The sequence below is a fragment of the Natator depressus genome, chromosome 23 (assembly GCF_965152275.1).
Source record: "Natator depressus isolate rNatDep1 chromosome 23, rNatDep2.hap1, whole genome shotgun sequence".
In the NCBI taxonomy this organism is placed as follows: domain Eukaryota; kingdom Metazoa; phylum Chordata; order Testudines; family Cheloniidae; genus Natator; species Natator depressus.
Window position 1 is genome coordinate 5,996,910 of NC_134256.1, and position 22,432 is coordinate 6,019,341.

The 22,432-nt window shown below is 59.8% G+C and overlaps 2 protein-coding genes across 2 annotated transcripts; one reads left to right on the plus strand and one right to left on the minus strand.

Annotated features, from left to right (window-relative positions):
* The first annotated feature begins 5,658 nt into the window (after positions 1-5,658).
* Positions 5,659-13,110, plus strand: LOC141976366 (peptidoglycan-recognition protein SC2-like). The gene is made up of 5 exons (XM_074937315.1): positions 5,659-5,827; positions 8,819-8,890; positions 10,431-10,632; positions 11,621-11,739; positions 12,079-13,110. Exons 2-5 carry the CDS (start codon positions 8,836-8,838, stop codon positions 12,255-12,257), a joined length of 555 nt encoding a protein of 184 aa, XP_074793416.1. The 5' UTR covers positions 5,659-5,827; positions 8,819-8,835; the 3' UTR covers positions 12,258-13,110.
* Positions 11,985-22,039, minus strand: QPCTL (glutaminyl-peptide cyclotransferase like). Its single transcript, XM_074937314.1, has 7 exons — positions 21,970-22,039; positions 20,441-20,587; positions 16,579-16,866; positions 16,163-16,315; positions 15,881-15,980; positions 15,283-15,399; positions 11,985-14,484 (listed from the first exon to the last, which is right to left on the minus strand). The coding sequence occupies exons 2-7, from the start codon at positions 20,489-20,491 to the stop codon at positions 14,339-14,341; spliced, it is 855 nt and encodes a 284-aa protein (XP_074793415.1). The 5' UTR covers positions 20,492-20,587; positions 21,970-22,039; the 3' UTR covers positions 11,985-14,338.
* Between the last annotated feature and the right edge of the window lie 393 nt (positions 22,040-22,432).

The following is a 22,432-nucleotide window of genomic DNA, read 5'->3' on the forward strand; positions in this document are numbered from 1 at the left end:
TGCCCTCCTGCCGTTTCTCTCTGGGAGCCCTCGCCCTGCACCCTGGCCTGTGTGTTCTCAGGAGGCTGCGTGCTGCCAGGTGCAAATCCCCAGTGTGGAGTCCCTGGTTTAATGCCGGGGGACGGGGACTGGGAAGGAAATGTACTGCCATGCCAAGACTGGGAACGGGCTGGTGATAATGCCCTGGGGTGCCTGGCCTGTCAGTACCCAGCGGGGCCGGGAGCCAAGCGCCCCCTGGAGCCATCTGTCAGGCCCTGGGTCCGTCCTGTGCTGGGCTCACTCCTGCCTGGCATTGGCAACAGTTTTAGGCTGCTCCAGCCCTACTCCTCGTCCTCCTCCAGCCCTGCTCTCGCTCCAGCCTCGCTCCACCCACGCTCTGGCCTCCTGAGTCCAGCTCCAACCACAAGGCCTGGCCACCTCCAGCACCTTTGCTGACACCATCACTTCCAGAGGGAATGGCACTGAGGTTGCCGGGGGAACAGGCATTCTCCGGCTGCCCGGAGCCATTGTTCCATTCCCCAGGCCAGTCCGATGCCAGGACAGTCCCCCTGAGCTCTGGAGAGGACTAGAGCTGCCTTAGGACGCCTGCTGTGCAGCTGCTGGAGAGTGAGCAGAATTGCCCGGAGACAGCCACGCTTGCCTCCCAGCCCGGGAAGCCCAGAGGCCCAGAGCGTAGACATCTCTCAGAGCATCTCTGCTAGCAGGAGACACTGGGTGAGGAAAGGAGCCCCCCCGCCCCTGCAAGCAGGGGCCATTCAGGAGATCCAGTGTGGGGGGAATCAGGCTGTGTCTGTACAACGTCTAGCACCGCGGGGCCCTGATCCGGGACTGAGGCCCCTGGGCACTACCGAAATACAAAGGAGAACAGCAGGGCTGGAGGATTTATAGGCTCCATTTGAGGAGGGCTGGTTGGGTTGAGCCAGCAGTGAGTCCCCAGTAACACAGAGCTCCGCTAGTGAGGGAAGATCTGTTTCATCTTCCCTACCTAGCACAGCTCACAGCTTAGCACTGACCAGCTGCAAGGATCCTGGCAGGCCCTGGTAAGGTTGGAGCAGCATTTTCAATGTTCGGGAAAAGCGAGATCTGTGCAATAGGCAACGTAGCTCCATCTGGGCACCAGCCAGCTCCTGTGCCCCAGAGAGCTCCCACAGCTCCCACTGAACCAGGGACGAAGGGGGCAGGAGGTTGGAAGAGAAGGTGCCAGCCCGGGACCCAGGAGACCCATGTTCATTTCCCAGCTCTGCCACAGATGCTCTGTTTGGCTTCGGGCAAGCCCCTTATTCCCTGTGTGCTGCGGTTCCCTGTCTGTACAGTGGGGGTAGCAGCCAGGCCCTGCCCTGCAGGGGGCAGTTAGAATAAATGCTATCAAGGTTGGGTAGTGCTCGGATGCCAGGGGGATGAGGGCCAGGATGGTGCCTAAGACAGACCGAAAGCAAGGGGGAGCTACAGAGCCGGTGGTGAGAGGGGTTTGGCCTTTGACAATCTGCTCTGAGTGCCTGGGGTGCCAGACCCCAGACAGCCACTGGCATTGCCAGACCTCCCTGATCTACGGTGCTGCTGCTCTCCCTGCTTCTAGGAGTCACTGCCTCCCGCTGGGCCGAGACCCCCGCAGCAATCATCTCCTGGGGCTGTCCTGGCACTGAGCGTTAGCAAGGCCTGGGACTCAGTTGGGCGGGGGAGGGGCTGCTATTAAAGCAGCTTCTGGATCGTTGCAGCGGTGGGAGAAGAAGCAGAGACGGGACCGTTTTACACCCCATGGCCAAGGCACCCGGCAGCTTGGGACTGTTGGGTTCCATCACCAGCCCTGGGAGGGGAGTGGGGTCTAGTGGTTAGAACAGGGGGGCTGGGAACCAGGACTCCTGGGTTCTATCCCAGCCCTGGGAAAGGGATAGGAAACCCCTACCTAGATACGTCACCATATGACAAAACCTACTGCCCGTGGCTCAGATTGAGCGCCCCAGTGTGGATGCTGCCTTGGATTTGCATCACCAGGGCACCATCTCGTTATTATTTTGCACCACTTGCATTTCATAGAATCACAGAATATCAGGATTGGAAGAGACCTCAGGAGGTATCTAATCCAACCCCCTGCTCAAAGCAGGACCAACCCCAACTAAATCATCCCAGCCAGGGCTTTGTCAAGCCGGGCCTTAAAAACTTCTAAGGATGGAGATTCCACCACTTCCCTAGGTAACCCATTCCAGTGCGTCATCACCCTCCTAGTGAAATAGTGTTTCCTCATATCCAACCTAGACCTCCCCCACTGCAACTTGAGACCATTGCTCCTTGTTCTGTCACCTGCCACCACTGAGAACAGCCGAGCTTCATCCTCTTTGGAACCCCCCTTCATGGAGTTGAAGGCTGCTATCAAATCCCCCCTCACTCTTCTCTTCTGCAGACTAAATAACCCCAGTTCCCTCAGCCTCTCCTCATGCGACATGTGCCCCAGCCCCCGAATCATTTTCATTGCCCTCCGCTGGACTCTCTCCAATTTGTCCACATCCCTTCTGAAGTGGGGGGATCAAAACTGGACGCAATACTCCAGGTGTGGCCTCACCAGTGCCGAATAGAGGGGAATACTCACTTCGCTCGATCTGCTGGCAACACTCCTACTAATGCAGCCCAATATGCCTTTGGCCTTCTTGGCAATGAAGGCACACTGCTGACTCATATCCAGCTTCTCATCCACTGTAATCCCCAGGTCCTTTTCTGCAGAACTGCTACTTAGCCAGTCGGTCCCTAGTCTGTAGCAGTGCCTGGGATTCTTCCATCCTAAGTGCAGGACTCTGCACTTGTCCTTGTTGAACTTCATCAGATTTCTTTTGGCCCAATCCTCCAATTTGTCTAGGTCACTCTGGACCCTATCCTTACCCTCCAGCGTATCTACCTCTCCCCCCAGCTTAGTGTCATCTGTGAATTTGCTGAAGGTGCAATTAATCCCATCATCCAGATCATTGATAAAGATGTTGAACAAAACCAGCCCCAGGACCGACCCCTGGGGCACTCCGCTTGATACTGGCTGCAAACTAGACATCAAGCCGTTGATCACTACCTGTTGAGCCCGACAATCTAGCCAGCTTTCTATCTACCTTATAGTCCATTCATCCAATCCATACTTTTTTAACTTGCTGGCAAGAATACTGTGGGAGACCATATCAAAAGCTTTGCTAAAGTCAAGCTATATCACGACCACCACTTTCCCCATATCCACAGAGCCAGTTATCTCATCATAGAAGGCATGACTCGCCCTTGGTGAATCCACGTTGACTGTTCCTTATCACCTTCCTCTTCTCCAAGTGATTCAAAATGGATTCCTTGTGGACCTGCTCCATGATTTTGCCGGGGACCGAAGTGAGGCTGACCAGTCTGTAGTTTCCCGGGTTCTCTTTCTTCCTTTTTTTAAAGATTGGCAATACATTAGCCTTTTTCCAGTCATCCGGGACCTCCCCCGACCACCACGAGTTTTCAAAGATAATGGCCAATGGCTCTGCAATCACATCAGCCAACTCCCTCAGCACCCTTGGATGCATTAGATCTGGACCCATGGACTTGTGCACGTCCCGCTTTTCTAAATAGTTCTTAACCTTTTCTTTCACCACTGAGGGCTGCTCATCTCCTCCCCATGTTGCCCAGGGCAGCAGTCTGGGAGCTGACCTTGTCTGTGAAGACCGAGGCAAATAAAGCATTGAGTACTTCACCTTCTTCCACATCATGTGTCACTAGGTTGCCTCCCCCATTCAGTAAGGGGCCCACACTTTCCCCGACCTTCTTCTTGTTGCTAACATACCTGTAAAAACCATTCTTGTTACCCTTCACATCCCTTGCTAGCTGCAACTCCAATTGTGCTTTGGCCTTCCTGATTATACCCCTGCATGCTCGAGCAATATTTTTATACTCCTCCCTAGTCATCTGTCCAAATTTCCACTTCTTGTAAGCTTCCTTTTTGAGTTTAAGCACCAGCACGTGGGGGCAGCCCAAGCAGAAATCCCCTCACTCCCCGCCCCCCCCCCGACACACATGAGAGGTGCTAGGGGCCATGCTGGGGGCGATGCCAATGGGGTCAGGCATCAGGACATGTGGCTGTTGGGTGCGTTGCTGATTCTGGAGAGACCTCCCCTTCTGCCACCAACTGCCCCCCAGGAACCCAGCACAGCGCCCTCTGCTACCCTTGTCTGCCACCATCTCTCCGCTCCACGGAGCTCCCACGATCTGCTAGCCTGGGGCAGTGACAGACCCTCTTGCTCCCCAGTTATAACACCTGGCCCTGAGCTATCCCCTTTCTCCAGCAGATCTCAACGCCCTTCACAAAGGAAGTTGGCATCACTATCCCCACTTTATAGATGGGGAAACTGAGGCACGCAAGGGGGACATGACTTAACCAAGGTCACTCCACAGGCTGGCCATGTCTGTATGCAAAAGCCTGAGGACTTTAACTGGACCGATCTAGTTAAAACATTACAACACCCCCCACCCCATCCATGGGGATGCCGTTATACCAGTACAAAGGTTTGTTGACTGGTAGGTCAAATTACGATCAGACCTCAGGCCAACTGGTGACCCAGACTCCCAAGATGCTTTGGGAATGCTGCTAAACTCTCACAGGCTGTGAAAAATGCCAATTTGCTAAAATTTTTAGCCTCGTGCCCTGTTATTTGCGTTGCCACGCGACTGTGCGAGAAATGTACCAACCGCAAACAAATGGAAATGTATAAATAACATAGTGATGGTAAAAGTTTATGCTTAAGCAGCAGATGTGTGATTGTGTGCTGGGAAGTCTATGATAGTTACCAGACACAGATGGATTTGTAGCCTTGTATTGGGAAAGAGGAAGAGATAAGCTGGAACTAAGTTACCTATAAGTAGTCCAAGCTGTATGCAAGCCGTGGCAAAAGACATCACGGGGATCAGTCTGTCGTTTACGTCAACGGCTGCAAGGTTTGGTTCAGCAGACTTGGTAATGGATCTGCCTTTCTGTTTGGGCGCTGTACTAATAACTAATAAATACTGGCCGGGGCTTGGGTCCTTGAGGTCTCTTTAAGTAGGAAGTAAGATTGAAGCTGAATTGGTAATAAACTGCTTCCCTGGGGGATCCTCTGACCCAAGTTTACCGGCTGGAACCGGACCAGGCAGGGTCACAACCTCTGTGTCGGGAGTAAAGACCTAGCCGTGTGTGGAGACTCTGGCTGGGACGGTCTAGGGGCCTACAGGGGAGGGGAAAAGTTTGAAGAAGAGATGTAAGATTAGATCCAGCGGAACGTTAACTCCATCAAGAGTAAAATGAGGGCGAAGAATGGCCCAAATAGTAAAGGAGGGCTTGGATTGTTTGTAAAGAAACGTGCTGTTACGCATGGAGGTTCTGGGGCTGCACCGCGTCCGGCCCGCCCGTGGGATCACACGTGTGCGCTGCTTGTCTCTGAGGCTGACCAGAGAGTGGAGGGGAAAGCGTGACCCGGGGCAGCAGCTCAGCATCGGGCGCGCGAGGCTTTTAATCAGCAGCTTAAGGAAGTGACAGAAAATGCTCAGAAAGGGAAGCCGCAGAATGGGGATGTCAACGGGCGGCTGGCGAGCGCCGCAAGGAAAGGGGAAGGCGGGCGAGGGGAAGGAGCCGAGGAGACGGTGCAGACGTGGGGTTGTCAGAAACGGGTGGAGGACGGTGGAAGCGGTTGCGGTGACGCTGGGAGCACCGGGGAAGCCAGCTGAGTGCAAGGAGGACCCGGAGGATGTGATGGAGCAGGACGAGCCTCAGCGTCAATAAGGCAGCCGAGCCGTGTCGCAAGTTAAGAAAATGAACTGCGTGCTGGAAGGAAAAGGTTTGGGGGCACCCAGGGTAAGGAGGGGCGTGGGAGAGATCGGCCCAGGGGCTCTAGAGAGAACTGGGGCAGGAGGCTGCCAGCCGACCGGGCGGGTTTGTGAAGGCCGGGTGCTGGCGTGATGGCAGAATGCTTCTTAAACACAACGTCGAAACGTGACATTGTGACAGGCCATGGCAGACAGGCCAGGCAGGGGAGAAACCTGTCCAGGCACTAAGTCAATGGGTTCCCCAAGGGTGCCGGACAGCACTTGGTTCCACCCAGTTCTGTAGGGGGAGATGGGCCAGAGATGGCGGTTCCCTCCCAGACCCTGCACAAAGCTGGTTGGACGAAGCGTGGGTATTTTCATTCAATGAGTTCCTTATATTACAAATGCGAATGGGTCTGGAGTCTGGGACGTGATTCCTCTGGGGGAGACGTGACTCCAGCAAACCCTGGGAAGGCTCAGGACCATCACAGGACACTTGTAAAACAACTGACCGGCCAAGGCGGGGATGCAAATTCCCACCTCTGCCCCCGGCCTTTCGAAGCGATGCCCTGAGGAGTGAGCCACTGGCTGCGAATGACCTGTTCCCAGATCGAGGGACCGGCCTGCAGCACTCACAGATTCCCAGGGGACGTGTTCACAGCAGAAGCTGTGCTGAGCTTGGAAGCACTGAAAAGCCCCTGGGTGGGTTTGACGGGCTGCACCCCGGCCAGAGCCCTGGCTGGAGTCGGGGGAGGGATCCCTGGTAAGCCTAGGAGCAGGCGGGTGGGTTCGCTGATTGGTTTAACCCGTGTTCTCGGCAGTGCTGTCACCGTAAGCACCGAGGTGCTGCTTGGGGGGAGCTTGGTGGGGCCGGAGCTGTGGGGCTCATGGGGCTTGCAGCCTCGGAGGAGGCAGGAAAGCAGCCGGCTCGGCCAGTCTGACTTGCTGGGGATATCACAGTGCCAACAGGAAACCGGGAAGCCTGGAGCACCCGGCAGGAGGGAGAGCGAGGCGGGTCCGGCCCATGAGAGGTGGCGGCTGGCGTGCCAGGAGCCCAGGGCGGGTGCCCTGGCCGGCCCACGGAGGGGCAGGACCGGTGCAGTTGCCCTGAGTGGCAACACCGTCATCGCCCCTTCCTCAGCTACACGGAGCTCCGGCCATCTCCTAGCCTGGGGCGGCTACAGCCCCCCCTGCTGGGCCGTGAGGCTCACAGCACCTGGCACTCGACTGCCCTTCTCCTCAGCAGATCAAGGAGCAATGGTCTCAAGTTGCAGTGGGGGAGGTCTAGGTTGGACATTAGGAAAAACGTTTTCACTAGGAGGGTGGCGAAGCCCTGGAATGCGTTACCTAGGGAGGTGGTGGAATCTCCATCCTTAGAGGTTTTTAAGGCCTGGCTTGACAAAGCCCTGGCTGGGATGATTTAGTTGAGGTTGGTCCTGCTTTGAGCAGTGGGTTGGACTAGATGACCTCCTGAGGTCCCTTCCAACCCTGATATTCTATGATATTCTATGATTCCCCACTTCAGAGAGGGGAAACTGAGTCACTGGGCAGGGCCAGGACTTGGCCAAGGTCACCCCACGGGCTGGCCACTTCCACACACAAACGCTGTAGGAGTGTAACTGTACCAGGCTAGTTAACACATTACAGCCCCAGTGGGGTACAATTATAGCCCTGCAACCGGGCTAGAACTATTCCCGGACGAGAAGCGTAGACGGGTCTGACCCTGGTACCAGGCACCTGTATCCTGGTGTCACTGCACACTCACTGCTGTTGTACTGGTATAACTGTATCAGCAAAACCGACCCCCCCGCCCCACAGTTACATCGGGACAAAAGCTGTGTGTAGGGTAGACTGGAAACTTCGGGGCAGGGACTGGCTCTCGCTGTGTGTGGCTGCAGCGTCTGGTACGACAGGGCCCCAAGCTCAGTTACTGTGTGTCTGTGCAGCACCCGGCGCGACGGGGCCCCGATCCCGGTCACTGTGTGTCTGTGCAGCACCCGGCGCGACGGGGCCCCGATCCCGGTCACTGTGTGTCTGTGCAGCACCCAGTGCAATGGGGCCCCGATCCCGGTCACTGTGTGTCTGTGCAGCACCCGGCGCGATGGGGCCCCGATCCCGGTCACTGTGTGTCTGTGCAGCACCCGGCGCGACGGGGCCCCGATCTCGGTTGGGATCTCCAGGCACTGCCTTAGTGCCCTGCAGCTGGAGTTCAGGGGAGCTGGGGCAGGCGGTGTGTCTGGATCGGTCGGAGCAGGAAATGGCGGCCCAGACGGTGGCCGATGTGCTGTCCCCCCGGTGCGGCAATCCCCAGCTCCCCAGGCCGGGTTGTGCTCTGTGCCCAGCCTTGCCCACGTTGGGAAGAAGGTTCTGCCCCTGGGGTCGCGCTGCCAGGCCAGAATCGCTCCCTCCCCTCGGTGCGCAGTCTGTCGGCCCCGGTGGTGCTACGGACCCTTGAGCCCTGCTGCATGAGCCTGGCTGGGTCTTCAGCAACTGCAGCCCCCTGGTGAAATCCCCCCCGACTCCTTCCTCCTCGGTGGCTGGGCTCCCGCCAGCATCGGCACGACGGTTTATTGACCAACTACCTGGCCCCAGCCCCCGTCGCCCTCCCAGGCACTTATAGAGAGAAGCAGGTGACAGTGCCTGGAGCTCACTCTGCTCCCAGCTCTGCAGGAATCCAGGTGGGCACATGCCAGCCCCCTCTGCACCCCACAGGGCGCCGGTCTCCGTGGACCAGCTCTGCCCCCCAGCATGGTTCTTCTCCCCGCAGCCCCAGCTGGGCAGGGGGCTGTTAGTACAGCCAGAGCCACCACCGAGCCTGCTGCTCAAGGGGCTGCCATGGGGACCCGGGGAGCTCGGGGAGAAGGGGGATCTGGGCAGGTCTGGGATGCTTCCCTCAGGCGACAGGCCAGGCTTGGAGCCTGGGGCAGCCTGAGCACAGGGGGATCTGATACCCAGGGGCTCTGGGGGTGTTTGGCTCCTGCCCAGCAGCGCCCCCTCCTGGAGGTGGCAGGCCGGCTGTGACGGGCACGTGTCCCCACAGGACTGAGCGAGAGGAAGATGCTGCTGCTGACGCGGGTCGTGTGGCTCTCAGTGCTCTGCGCCGTGGCGCTTGGTGAGTTCGGATCCCCCTGGGCCAGGGGGTGGGGAGCAGGGCTGGGAATCCCTGAAACAGCTGAGAACGGAGGGAGGGGGGGAAATCAATGATGGAGTCACCCATCAAACCTGCCCCCTGGCCTGGTGCCTGGGGCTGGACCTGCCCCTGCAGAGCTGGAGACGCCCCTCAGCTCCCGTCCAGCCCATCCCTCCACGAGGCAGGGCTGGGTTGTCCCCTGCCGCCCGTTCCCCAGAGCCCTAGTGTACATCGGCCCAAGGGACAAGGCCCCTGGCCCTGCCCATGGGGAGACAATCCCAGAGTGTCGCACACACCCCCGCCCAGGCCATGTCCCCTGCCAGCCAGTGCCATCCGAACTGCCCTGGGGCACCCAAGAGCCAAAAAGTGCCAGATCCCAGCATGCAGAGGGGCAGCGAGCTGAGGCGGTGTGGGGAGTGCAGGGAAATGGGGGCTGGGGAGGGGGGAGCAGGGGCAGAAAGAGGGTGGGGGAAAGCAGGGACAGAGGGGTGGGGTGGGGGGAGCAGTAACAACACTAGCTGGTCCCCAGCTCCCACCAAGGTCCTGTTAGGAGGATTCGTGCTGGGAATGTCCCTGCAGCCTAGAAATCGCCCCCTGGATCGGAGCAGGGCCCATCTACCCCGGTGTCCCGGCTCCAGCAGCGGCCAGTGCCAGATGCTCCAGAAGGAGCTGCCAGACACCCCCTAGTGGCCCATGATGGAATAACCCAGCCAGAGGGGAATTTCCTTTCTGTTCCCATCAGTCAGTGGCCCCAAGCCCTGGGGCAGGAACCCGTCCAGTCCCACCCACTGTGACGCTGGCTGTCCTCGTTCTCCATAAAAACCTCTGATCCGTTGCTGGATCCTGCTCTTGGCCCAGTGACAGCCAGTGGCAGGGAGTTCCCCAGGCTGATTGTGCCCAATGAGCCTTTTCTCAGAGTCAGATGTTCTGACCTTCCAGTTTCTGGGGCACTGGACTCCATCCTGTTTGTCCCGTCTCTGAAGGGACCTGGCCGAGGGGTGGCGGGGGGGTCAGCAGTGGGAAACCAGAATGATCAGGGGCCTCCCGGATGCAGAGAGAGCAGAAAGGCTGCGGAGCGGAGGGGAGGCTGGAGGGATGCAAATGACCGGAGGGGCCAGAGGAGACAGACAGGCTCAGAGCCGCACACCCTGGGCAGGAGCTTCCCCAGCCCAGGGTGACTTCGGAGCACCAGCCCCCCCGCCATCTCCAGCCCAGCCCTTGCTTGGCCTCCCTCCAGCCTGGCCTGGCTCCCCGTTCACCCCTTTGCTGCCACCGGCGGGTGCTGCTGCGGGGCGAGCAGGCTCCCGGCCAGGCCTCTCTCCAGCCCCGTCACATTTAACACAGGGCTGCGCATCCCCCCATGCGCCGTGCACGGCTTTTGCTGGCCCCCACCCCACCCCACCCCCATGGCTCCAGCCCCACTCAGAGCACCAGCTCTGGGCCCGATCCTGCTGTGTGGGCTGGGGCAGGTGGGGGCACCCCCATTAATCCAACCCTTTCTCCCCTCCCCTGCATGGCACAGGCTGCCCCACCATCGTCTCCCGCTCCCAGTGGGAGGCCCAGGTCCCAAGAAGCAGGGACCCGTTGGGGACCCCAGTGCCCTACGTCATCATCCACCACACGGCAGGGAACCATTGCACCTCACAGGTCTCCTGCAGCCGGGAAGTCAGGGGCATCCAGAGCTACCACATGGACAAGAAGGGCTGGTCTGACATCGGCTACAAGTGAGTGGGGGCGGGACGCAACTGGGGCCTCCTTTCAGCTGACAGACAGACTCCAGGCCGCTGCCCCGAAGTAGTCATGGGGGGGCAGCCGAGACCACACTCAGGGGGACAGCTGGTGGAGGGGGGATTCTTAGGGTGACCAGATGTCCCGATTTTATAGGGACAGCCCTGATGTTTGGGACTTTTTCTTATATAGGCACCTATTACCTCCCACACCTGTCCCGATTTTTCACACTTGCTGTCTAGTCACCCTAGGGATTCTCCAGAGAAGAGATTTGATTTTTATATTTAATATTTTGGGCTGAAAAGATGGAATTGGGGAGGGTGCACCCAGAGACCCAGCTGTGGGGGGAGAATGGGACCCTGGCAAGGGGGGGGGCACAGAGCCCCTGGCAGGGGGAGATTGGGGGGGAAGTGATGGAGCTGGCGGGGGGATGTGCCAGGAGCTCAGCCGACAGGCGCCGCGGGGCCTGCGCCCTCCTCCTCTGTGACACCGCCCCGTGCCAGCGTTATTGACACGTTTCCCTGCAGCCAGCCTGACGCCCTGCAACGAAAACCTGGCCAGAGATTTTGCTCTGTGAAAGGCTTTGAGATGGTGATGTCGGGAGATGGAAACCCAGCTGGGAATTTCCAGCAGGGCAGCAGCTCCCAGCGCTGTTCTCCTGCCCCACATCTGGGCCCGCTACAGCCCTCACTCCACCCCCAGCTCTGTCCACGTGGGGCCCTTGGTGCCTTCCAGAAGGGGCGTAACACACAGCGCCACCTAATGGCCAAACAGTGCAATACAGGTTAGGGCCCCTCCCTTCCAGTCCTTTTCCTCAGTGGGTCTTTAGCTCCATGGCAGAGGATTGAGCTTCTAGCTCTGATGGTCCCAGGTTCAAACCCGGGCGGGGCCAGGGACGACCCTGGGGGAGCTGCCGAGAGTGATGGGGAGGGGAGGGTGCGACTGACGTGCCCGTGCGGGTCTCACACTGCGCTCTGCCTGCAGCTTCCTGATCGGCAAAGATGACAGAGTCTACGAGGGCAGAGGTTGGAGCACCATGGGGGCCCATGCCAAGAACTGGAACGATAAGTCACTGGGAATCAGCTTCCTGGGAAGCTTCTCCAGTACGTGGTTCCCGTCTGTACGGATTTCCCTGCTAGGCCCCCAGGGGAAATAGGAAGTCCACAGCTGCTCTTGGTTCCACCACGGTGGGGCACTGGGCTGGGGCACAGGGTCAGGAAAGCGAGGGGGAGGGGGAGCGTGGCGAAGCAAATGTGTGTGTGGAGGCGGGGAGACGCATTACCAAACACAATGGTTGGGGGGGGGGGGGAGACACTGACATGGCCAATCAAGAACGTGGCTAGAGAGTGTTTATTTACTCAGGCCACATTCACATCCCCTGAGCAGCAGAGAGGGGCCAGGGGCGGGTGTGAAATTAACAGGGGGCTGCTGGTGTCCTGCAGAAACAGCCCCTGACAACACCACCCTGATGGTTGCCGAGAGCCTGATCCAATGTGCTGTCTCCGGGGGCTTCCTGAGTGAAAGCTACACCCTGAAGGGGCATCGCGACGTGAAGTCAACCCAATGCCCCGGGGACGCCCTCTACAAGGCCATAAGCCAGTGGCCTGAGTTTGAAGCCTGAGTCCCTGCAGCCTCGGGGCAGCCCCTGCACCCATCGCTGACCCTGCCCACAGCTTCTGCCTGCTCGAGCAGCACCTCTGCCCCCCAGCAGGGGGCGGCCTCCCGCTTCTCGCCCACCTGCTACCTCCTAGGGCCCGGAGAGCAGGGCTCTGAGAGTTGGGGTTACGCTCCCGTCTCCCCTGGGCTCTGCTGCCCTCCCCCGGGGCTCAGATTTCTAATAGCACCTGGGAGCCACCTGCCTCCCTCAGGCTGCTTCCTTCGGCAGACGCCAGGCCAAGCCCCTCGCTCCCGCCCGCAACGGGCATGTCAGCTTAGCCCGGGTCCACACACAGCCAGGCCCAGGGTCTTACAGCGTCCAGGGGGGTGGGGCCAAGCCTCAGCCGAGCTCTGTGGCGACGGCCCTGCCAATCCCTGGGCAGCTCAGGAAACGTCGTCTCCATTCCCGTGTGAAACGTCCGAGCAATTATCAATTCCAGAGTCAAATCCGCCTCTGCCCCCAGCCCCCCCGAGCTCTGCAGCGAAGATTTCATCTGGAATCCCCCAGAAACCGGTCGCTAGTTAACCCCCCACAAAGGGAACCCAAGTGTCCTCGAGCCCCGACACTCGGCTCTGCCTGGCCCCTGCAGTGTCTGGCTCTCAAAGCTTTCAGCCCTCGCCTCTTTCGCCCCGACAGTCCATTCCCGCGAGCCTCTCTTACCAAGGGGGGCAAAGTGTTTGGATCTTCACACAGCAGGTGCCGGGGAAGGACCCGTTGGGTGGGTCGCAGAGTCCCACAAAGGGGTTTTTAGTTCAAGTGCAATTTGCCTTTACCCAGCGCCCTGCGGCTTAGCGCTTGCTTTGCTTGGGAGCTACTGAGCAGTGACAATAAACCAGCTTCTAGCACATGAAAAGTTGAAGCGCTGGGAATCATTTCATCTCCTGTTAAACCATAACCACCACCACCCTGCTGCTGGGCTGGGCGAGCTCAGAGGGTGTGATTATGGTCTGTCAGATTAGCACTAAGAGGCCCCCTTGGGCTAGGTGCTATACACACAGAACATGAGACAGACAGTCCCTGCCCTAAAGAGCTCACAGTCTAATTGGACAAAGGATGGGAGGGGAAACTGAGGCACAGGGAGGGGAAAGGGTTTTACCCAAACTCACAGGGCCAGTTAGTGGCAGAGCGTGGAACAGATCCCACGGGTGCAGTCAAGTGCTCTGCCCGCTAGGCTGTGCTGCCTCTCAATCCAGAGGGAGGAGTGGGAGAGAAACCAAGGGGGCGCTGGTTCCGCATGGCTCACACACAGACAGGCCCGGCAGGAAGGGGAGGGGAGCTGGGGTTTGCTCCCGGTGATGGGAGCTGGGGCTGCGGCTGGTGACCGGCGGGAGGGAGCCGGAGTGGAGGGAACAGCCATGCCAGGAGCAGTGTCCCAGCCCCACAGTGCCCAGGGCTGCCCAGCATGTGGGGGCGCTATGGGAAGGGGGCAGCAGCACTGACGAGGCAGCTCTTTGTTACGAGAGTCGCTGTGGAGCAGCCCCCGAGCGAGGCTGGGAGCCCGGCACCCCAGGGCTGGACGGGCCCCGTAAACAGGAGCAACCCCTGGTGGGCTGGCAGCTGGAGGCCGCGCTGCCGAGAGTGCAGGTCTGGCCCCCCCCACAGCCCCTGGTGTCCTGCCCCTGGCACAGCCCAGGTTCAGCCCAGTTATTCCTGCTTCTGAGCCGTGGACCCCGGGGGACGCGACCAGCTGGGATCCAGGCCCCGCACTGGGAAGAGGCTATTCCAGGCCCCAGCGGCTAGAGCTCTGGAGGGCGTGTAAAGTCCAGGAAGGCCCAACCTCAAGGGGCTCAAGCAAGAGGTTTCACTCCTGGGCCAGCCACAGCCCCGGAACAGACTCAGCACAAATCTCCCTTCCCATCCTCCCAGCATTGTAACACCTCCCCAAGCCCCTGCGGGGCTGCCACAGCCCGGGCCCCCCAAGCCACCTTGCCTGGTCCCTAGGGTGTTTTGGCCGCTGGCCCCATGGAGCTCGGCCCAGGAGGGGTGAAGGATCCTGCGAGGCCCAGGGAGGGGTTGGTCCCCTCCCCAGGGGAGGCTCTGGGCAGTCACAGCCACAGGTACTCAGCCAGGAAGGCAGCCAGGATCTTGCAGAGGTTCTCCACGGTCGGGGGGTGCAGGTTCTGCTCCGTGTCCTCCATCGTGTGCCAGACCCACGGGAAGGGGGTGGCGATGAGGTGCAGCACTGGCACTCCTGCAGCCAGACAGACACATGGATAGTCAGCAGGGATCCAACCCAGGCTCTGCATCACTGCAAGCCCAGCCTCTACTGCTGGAGCTACAAGAGTAATTCCACTATTGTCAGCAGTAGTAGACTATTATCCCCATGTGGCCCAGCCACTAGAGGGCGATGTGCGACATTCTAAACCCACACACTGTCTCAGTAGATGGAGCCAGGCCCTCAGGCACAACCTGACTTTACATCTAGGAGCCATGTGCTCCCCTGACCTAGCAACGAGCAGCTGGCCAGGTGCATTATGGGAACCAGATTGGCCAGAGACATCAAGCAAGTCAGGGCCAAGTGGCTAGATAGCAATGATGTGTTTATAAAGTCTTTCACCCCCAAGGATCCCAGAGCCTAAGTTCAAAATGCAGCCACCTCTGGGGTGAAGCGTGCCAGGCAGGCAAACATCATCTATAAAGCATTTTACCTCTGTAAATAACACCTAGTTCTTGCGTAGCCCTTGTCCTCAGGGGATCCCAAAGCACTTTACAAAGGGGGTCAGAATGATTCCCCCCACTTCACAGATGGGGAAACTGAGGAAGACAGCAGCAGAGTCAGCCGGCAGGGCAGTGGCAAAGCCAGGACCTGAACCCAGGTCTCAGTCCCTTGCTCCACTCACGAGGCCAGGCTTGTGTGGGAGCCTGGGGGAGTCTCACCACGTTTTGTCTGCACACATTCTGCCCTGGCTCCCCCGGGGAGGCCTCCCCAGCTGTCCATCCCACAGTGCTCTGCGCCTGGACGCCCGGTAGCAAGGGGCAGGACAGGTACCTTTGCGAAGGAAGGGGACGTGGTCGTCTTCGACAGGCCCATAGGCAGGCTCCCGCTGGAAGTACATCTGCTCTCGGGGGTGGGACTGCAGCAGGCCCAGCCGGTGCAGACGCTTCTCTGGGCGACACAGAGCAGAGGGTGAGGAATGGGCTGGTTCCTGGGACCTGCCAGGCTGGGGGCGTGGCAGGACGAGCCCCACAGGGGGCCACACCTGGCCACTCACAATAGAGCTCCCTGAGGACATGGAGACGCTGCCGGGGAGGGAGGGGGAATTTCAAACCTGACAAGTCGTGTTTGAGGGAAATAAAGTGTTGGTGAAAGATGCCAGGTCAACAGCCCCTGGGACTGAATCCCCAACTCCCAGCTCTTTCCCACAGCTGGGGATAGAACCCAGAAGTCCTGGCTCCCAACCCCCCTGCTCTAACCACTAGACCCCACTCCCCTCCCAGAGCTGGGGCTAGAACCCAGGCACCTTTATTCATTGTCAGACAGACGCAGGACCATCAGGACTGGCGGGGGCGGGGGGGTAGCTGTCCCGCTACAGGTGCCTGGGGGGGCAAGCCCCCTCCCACCCCTGGAAGAAAGGAAGGTTTGGTACCGATGCCGATGAGCCGGTCGAACCAGGAGGCGGTGAGGGGGAAGTGGTTCTGGATGGTTGGGTGGCGGGCCCCCAGCAGGTCCAGCAAGACAAACAGGCTCTGCAAGGAGGCAACGAGGGGTTAAATCTGTAGGGGCCCAGTCACCCCAAGAGGAGCTGAGGTAGGGATTGGTACAAGATCCAGTGCAGACAGATTGAGCCCCTGCCCACCCTGGACAGGCACCCCCACCATCTCCCTCCAGCCTGAAAGATCCCCCAGAGGGGCAGGCGGGCGGCTCTCACCATAGCCTGGAGCTGGCTGGTGCCCGGCTGGTGCTGAGCCTTGGCCATGTGCTCAGCCAGGTGGCGCGCCCCATACAGGGAATCCCTCTCACTCCACTCCCCGAAGGCCTCCTCGCCATCCAGGAACAGCAGCTGCAGCGTCACCTCGGAGCCCTGGGGAGAGACACGGGGCTCGCTCAACACCTGGCACTGCTGGACAGGTGAGGGGACTGCACCCAGGACAGCAGCAGAGCTAGGGATAGAACCCAGGAGTCCTGGCTCCCAGCTCCCCTCCTCTAACCACTAGACCCCATTCCCCTCCCAGAGCCAGAGATAGAAGCCAGGAGTCCTGGCTCCCATCCCCCCCGGTTTTACACACTAGACTCCATTCCTTTCCCCAAGCCAAGAGTAGAACCCCCAACCTGGGAAGCTCTCACCTGCTTCTTGGTCTTCAGCAGCTCCGCGTCCAAGGCCGTTGCCAGTTCCAGCAGGATGGCACAGGGCATGGCCGAGTCGGTGGCCCCCAGGAAGGTGCGGCCCTGCCGGTCGCGGGGGAAGTACTTGGAGTCATAGTGGCAGGCCAGAACCAAGCGCCGCCCGGCAGCGGGGTCCAACGTGGCCACCACATTGGCAAAGCCTATGACACCCCGCGGGGTCCGGTCCTCGAAGGCGTCCAGCTCTACCCGCCAGCCCGCAGTCAGCGTGGCCAGGCTATCCACAACGAACTGGGACAAGACAGAGAAGGCATCAGGGTGCCGTCTGGGGGGAGCGTCAGGGGGCAGCGGTTTTGGGGATATCAGCAGGGAGGCCGGGGGCTGCGGGGGGGTGGGAACTGTCTCACCCTTCTAAAGCAAGCGGCAGGGTCGAAGAGATGCTCACCATCTCCAAAGGGATCTGCCCAGTGCAATGGGGCTGGGATGCTCCAAGACAGACCCCACACGCTGCCTGAAAGGGTCAGAGCCGCAGCCCACCTAGCCTGGCATCCCGCCTCTGACACTGCCCAGCACCAGCTGCTGCAGAGGAAGGCGACAGAAACCTGCAGTAGCCGACGTGGGATAATCTGCCTCCCACGTTTGGGCTCATCCCGAGTTAGAGACCGGCTGGAGCCCTGGTGCGGGTTCACTCTCTCTACCAGATTGTTGGTACTGACCACCCACCGCTCTGGATATCCTTGTTCTCCATACAAACGTTCTGTTCCTTTGTGAATCTTACTAAGTTCTGAGCCCCGGTTAATTCCTGTGGCAGTGAGTTCCACTGGCTAATCACACATCACAGGAAGCAGTGTTTCCCTTTTACCAGATTTGACTCCCCCACCTTTCAATTCCCTGGAACATCCCCTTCCAGACGCAGGAGAGAAGCGTCCCATCTCCCCTTTCCAGACTAGTCGTTACTTGATAGATTGTTGCCATGACCCCTCTTGCTTGTCCCGCTCCAGAGTAACCATCCAGATCGGTCCCAGCTACACCCAAGAGGTTTTCCAGGCTCTGCTCAGACTTGTCCCCCCGTCTCTGGACCCACGTTGTTGGGTGTTATCCTATGTGAGATGGGGGCCATTCCTGAGCGGATCCACCTGGGTTAGCACCCGGGAAGAGTCGGAGGAGTTTGCATTCAGCGTGCTTTACGCTGCCCGTCACCAGTGAATTCCACAGGCATCGCGTCACCCACCCCCCAGGCTGGCTCAGGTCTCGCTGAAATTCCTCACCGCCCTCTCTGCTCCTGGCTATCCTCAATAATTTTGCCACTACCCCAACTGCCAGATCATTAACAAAGATATTAAACAACACGGGACCTTTAGCCTTGACCGAAACTGACCATGTGAGGTACGGCTTGTGGCCTACAAGTATTTGCTAGGTACGGCACAGATATAAAGCAATGAGCATACAAGCCTCTGGCCTGAGAGACAGTAGCTTCGCTAAACAAGGCATGTGGGCCAAGAAGCCTCAGCGTACGATGCTAACCCCAGACCAAGATCTCACCAGACAGAACGCCGTAATGCCACCAGCTCGAGGTGTTTTAAGACAGGAACATCAGCCGCTGTTGAACCATAGGAATTCAATGGCAACTAATTAACATATATGCTAATAAGCTTGAGGTAGAAGGCCTAGTGAACTATGGGACAAGGGCCCCCCGACATTAGTACGGTGAGGAAATACAGATGATGGCCACGCAGATTAGAGAGAACTTCGGTCGCAACCATGCGCATCAGATCTTAGTGATTCTAACCACACTGGGCCTGCTCTTGGGCCAAGAGTCCACCAAACCTCAGCATGGTGGTTGGGAAGATAAGTAATCAACATAATTAATACACAGTCACTAGATGAGAGAACAGTCTACACTGTGACCCAGGCCAGCTGACTCAGGCTCCTGGGGCTCGGGCCGCAAGGCTAAAAGTTGCCATGTAGATGTTCGCTTTCGGGCTGGAGTCTGGGCTCTGAGACCGTCCCTCCTCATGGGACTCAGAGCCTGAACATCTGCACGGCAATTTTATAAACCCACAGCCCCAACCCGCATCAGCTGAGCTGGGCCAGCTGCCGCCATGACACGGGTCTCTTCCTGCAGTGTAGACATACCCTTAATCAGCTCTTTGGTTCCTGTCTCCTGGCCAGGTTTGGATCCAAGACAAGACTTTGCCTCTCACGCCTTGGCAACTTAGCTTCCTTAGTCCAAAGCGGCGCTTAGAAGTTGAAATAATCTTCTCTGTCAGGCAGTGAGACTGAAGTCCCCTCTGCTTGCCTGGAACCGGTAGCCTCTCCGAGAAAGCTGGTACTGAGGCCTCGACCCCAGCCTCCCTCCTATTTCCCACACCATTGGTACCAACATGTACCATGAGCTCCACCCCAGAACCCCATCTAGGTATCTCGGGACCTTTGCATCCAGCTGTTCTCACGGTCACCAGCTCCCGGCTGTCTGCATTCCCGACGGCCCACTACCCCACAGCCCGTTTTCTCCTCTCCACTGCAATTCCACCCCCTGGAGCCATCTCCACAGGGCAGGAGAACTGTCAGGCTTCAGTAATTGGGGGGCTTGGAGGGTCCCCTGGATCCTGCCTCTGGGTCTGTCCATCAGATGGTGGGGGGAACCAGCCCAATCCCCAGTATCCTCTCCTCCCCTCCCCAGCCAGTTGGGACATTTCTGACAAATAATTTTTCCATCAAAAAACATCAACACATCCACATTTCACGACACAGGGTCAGGTTCGACAACACTCCCGCCTCGAAAAAATGTTTCAACTGTGCAAATGAAACATTTCGATCGCTTCAAACAGTCCCATTTTCTGGGTCAAAACAACAACGTTTTGTTCTGAAATTTCGGCTAAACAGACTGAAAAAAGGTCAAAACTGAAATTAAACATGGCAAACTGATCAAAACGAACCGTTTCCATTGACCCGAAATGGCAAAGAAAAGGTCTTGGGGTGTTGCCAATATCTGAAATTTTTGTCCTGATTTGAGACAGGAAAATATTTGGAACTTGCAAAAATATTTGCAGAAGGGGAAAACCAATTCTCAAGGGCTTGAACCCCCGCACGCTGTGTCTGCAATGGACATGTCGCTGGCACAGACGCTTCCAAAATGCACTGAGCTTTCGGCACCCACTTCAAACCGGGTTTAGCTTCCCCAAGAGGTCCTGCAGACCCAACCCCAAAGATCTTCCGCATCTCTAGTTCAGGCCAGGGCTACTCCACAAACCCACCACAGCTTTGTTGTTTGGGGTGTGGAAAGAAAAAACACAGCCCCTAGCTGCCATAGCTACAAGGGCAAAAAACCCCGTGTAGATGCAGCTGTCCTTGGAAGAGCACTTCTGCTGGCACAGTGCCGTTCAGGGAAATTGTTCCTACACGGGCAAAACTCTTCTGTCAGTGTCCATTGGGTCTACACTAGGGGCGTTGCTCGGACAGCTATACCAGTACAGTGATATCCATAGGGCTTGTGTAGTGTAGACAAGGCCGCAGACTAACCCTGCCCCCACTGCAGCCAGGGCCGTATCCATGCGGATACCGAGTTAGCTGGTCTCTCGCGCCCACTTCACACCAATGGCAGTGACTGCCCAGGGTCCCCGGTGCAGGGAGGCAAAGCCGCCGTTTGCACCGGAGCCTGAAACCAGACAAAGCTGCCCCAGAGCAATTCCTGGCCTTGAGCCACCAGCTGCAGCTGGGGCAACCTCTTGGGTTTTCAGGGCCCAAGCTAACTCTGGGGTCCCACATTCCGGGGTGTCCTCTGAGCCCAGGATGTGCCCCAATCTCCGGCACAGCACAAGGCCCGCACATCCCAAGGCTTCGCCCGGCCACAGCCCCCACTCACCTGCCGCACCTTCCTGTTCCCCGGGCTGCCCGGGTACCGCTCGATCAGCATGGGCTTCAGGAAGGAGTTCCAGAGGCGCCGGAGGTCCAACAGGGAGGCCAGCCGCTTCACCTGGCTACTGGAGAGGCTCCGGGGCTTGTGGCCAAGCTGCGGAAAGGAACAGCGCTGGAATCCAATGGACCGTTCAAAACAACCCCGGCACCAGGAACGGACCCAGGGCATCCAAGCGAGAGCAGAGGGGTCCTGCGGTCCGGGTCTCGAGCCAGCGGTTGTCTCCTTCCTCATATTCATACAGCACCCAGCACAATGGAGCCCTGCTCCGTGACTAGGGCTCCCCGGGCATCCTGTCCCCAGTACAGGCAGTGGCTGCGAACGGGGGGTGCCCTCCCGCTGCGTCCCCCTGGGCTGCACGACCCCGCTAGGGTCAGTGGAGGGAGGGGTTGGGGGGAGAGCACAAGAGCCAGTGAGAATTCAAGGGCCTCTTCCTGCCCCCACTAGAGTCAGTGGAGGGAGGGGTTGGGGGGAGATGCCAGCGCTGGTGTTGCTACTGCCTCTCCGAGGGCTCTGGGCACCCAGGGCCTCCCCCCAGCCTGCCAGCCCCATACGAGCACCCTCCTGGACTCAGCGACACTGCACCCCATCTTAGCTCTACACGGCCGTACCATCGCCCAGCCCCCCCTGCCCATTCCATGCCTCAGTGCAACACCCCCCTCACCCCCGGGCACCCTGCCCCCATCACCCCATCCCTCCCAGGCACCCTGCCCCCTTCCATGCCTCACTGCAACCCCCATTACCTGGCACCCTGCCCCCACGCCCCTCCCCACAGGCACCCCCCATCCCTCCCAGGCACCCTGCCCCCACACCCCTCCCCACAGGCACCCCCCATCCCTCCCAGGCACCCTGCCCCCACACCCCTCCCCACAGGCACCCCCCCATCCCTCCCAGGCACCCTGCCCCCACACCCCTCCCCACAGGCACCCCCCCATCCCTCCCAGGCACCCTGCCCCCACACCCCATCCCTCCCAGGCACCCTGCCCCTTCCATGCCTCACTGCAACCCCCATTACCCGGCACCCTGCCCCCACACCCCTCCCCACAGGCACCCCCCATCCCTCCCAGGCACCCTGCCCCCACACCCCTCCCCACAGGCACCCCCCATCCCTCCCAGGCACCCTGCCCCCACACCCCATCCCTCCCAGGCACCCTGCCCCCACACCCCATCCCTCCCAGGCACCCTGCCCCCTTCCATGCCTCACTGCAACCCCCATTACCCGGCACCCTGCCCCCACAACCCTCCCCACAGGCACCCCCCATCCCTCCCAGGCACCCTGCCCCCACATCCCATCCCTCCCAGGCACCCAGCCCCCACGCCCATCATACTCCCTACCCCAACTCCCCTGCCCCCCCATCCCCCAGCTTTCCTGCCCCTCCCTGCGCACCCTGCCCCCCATGCTCCCTACGCCCGCCCCAGACACCCTGCGCACCTGCCCCCACGCCCCCCGCCCGCACCCCCTGCCCCGCGCCCCTCACCTGCGCGCTGGGCGGGCCCCGCGGCTGCCCCCCGCCGGGCCCGGACCCCCAGCCCAGGTACAGGCCGGCGCCGGCCGCCAGCAGCAGCAGCAGGAGGAGGAGGAGGAGCAGGCGCGGGGGGGCGCGGCGCGGGCGGGCGCTGGGCTCCGGGCCGCCCCCTCCCCGGCCGCGCCGGGCCCCGGCACCCGGCCCTTTCCGCATGGCGCCGCCGGCCGAGAGACAGCGGGCCCCGCCCACGGGGAGGGGCACGACCAGGCCCCGCCCACGGGGAAGGACCTGAGGGGAGCGCACGGCCAGAGGGGCGGGGCGAACTGAAGCCACGCCCCCGCGCGGCGCGTCCCAGATAAAGCCCCCAGCCGCTTGAGGGCGGGGCGATCTGCAAGACCCACCCACAGGAGGCGGAGCCACGGCGTTGTTACGGCCTGTTGGGGCGGGGACACGCCCTTAGGGGTGGGGTTACCAC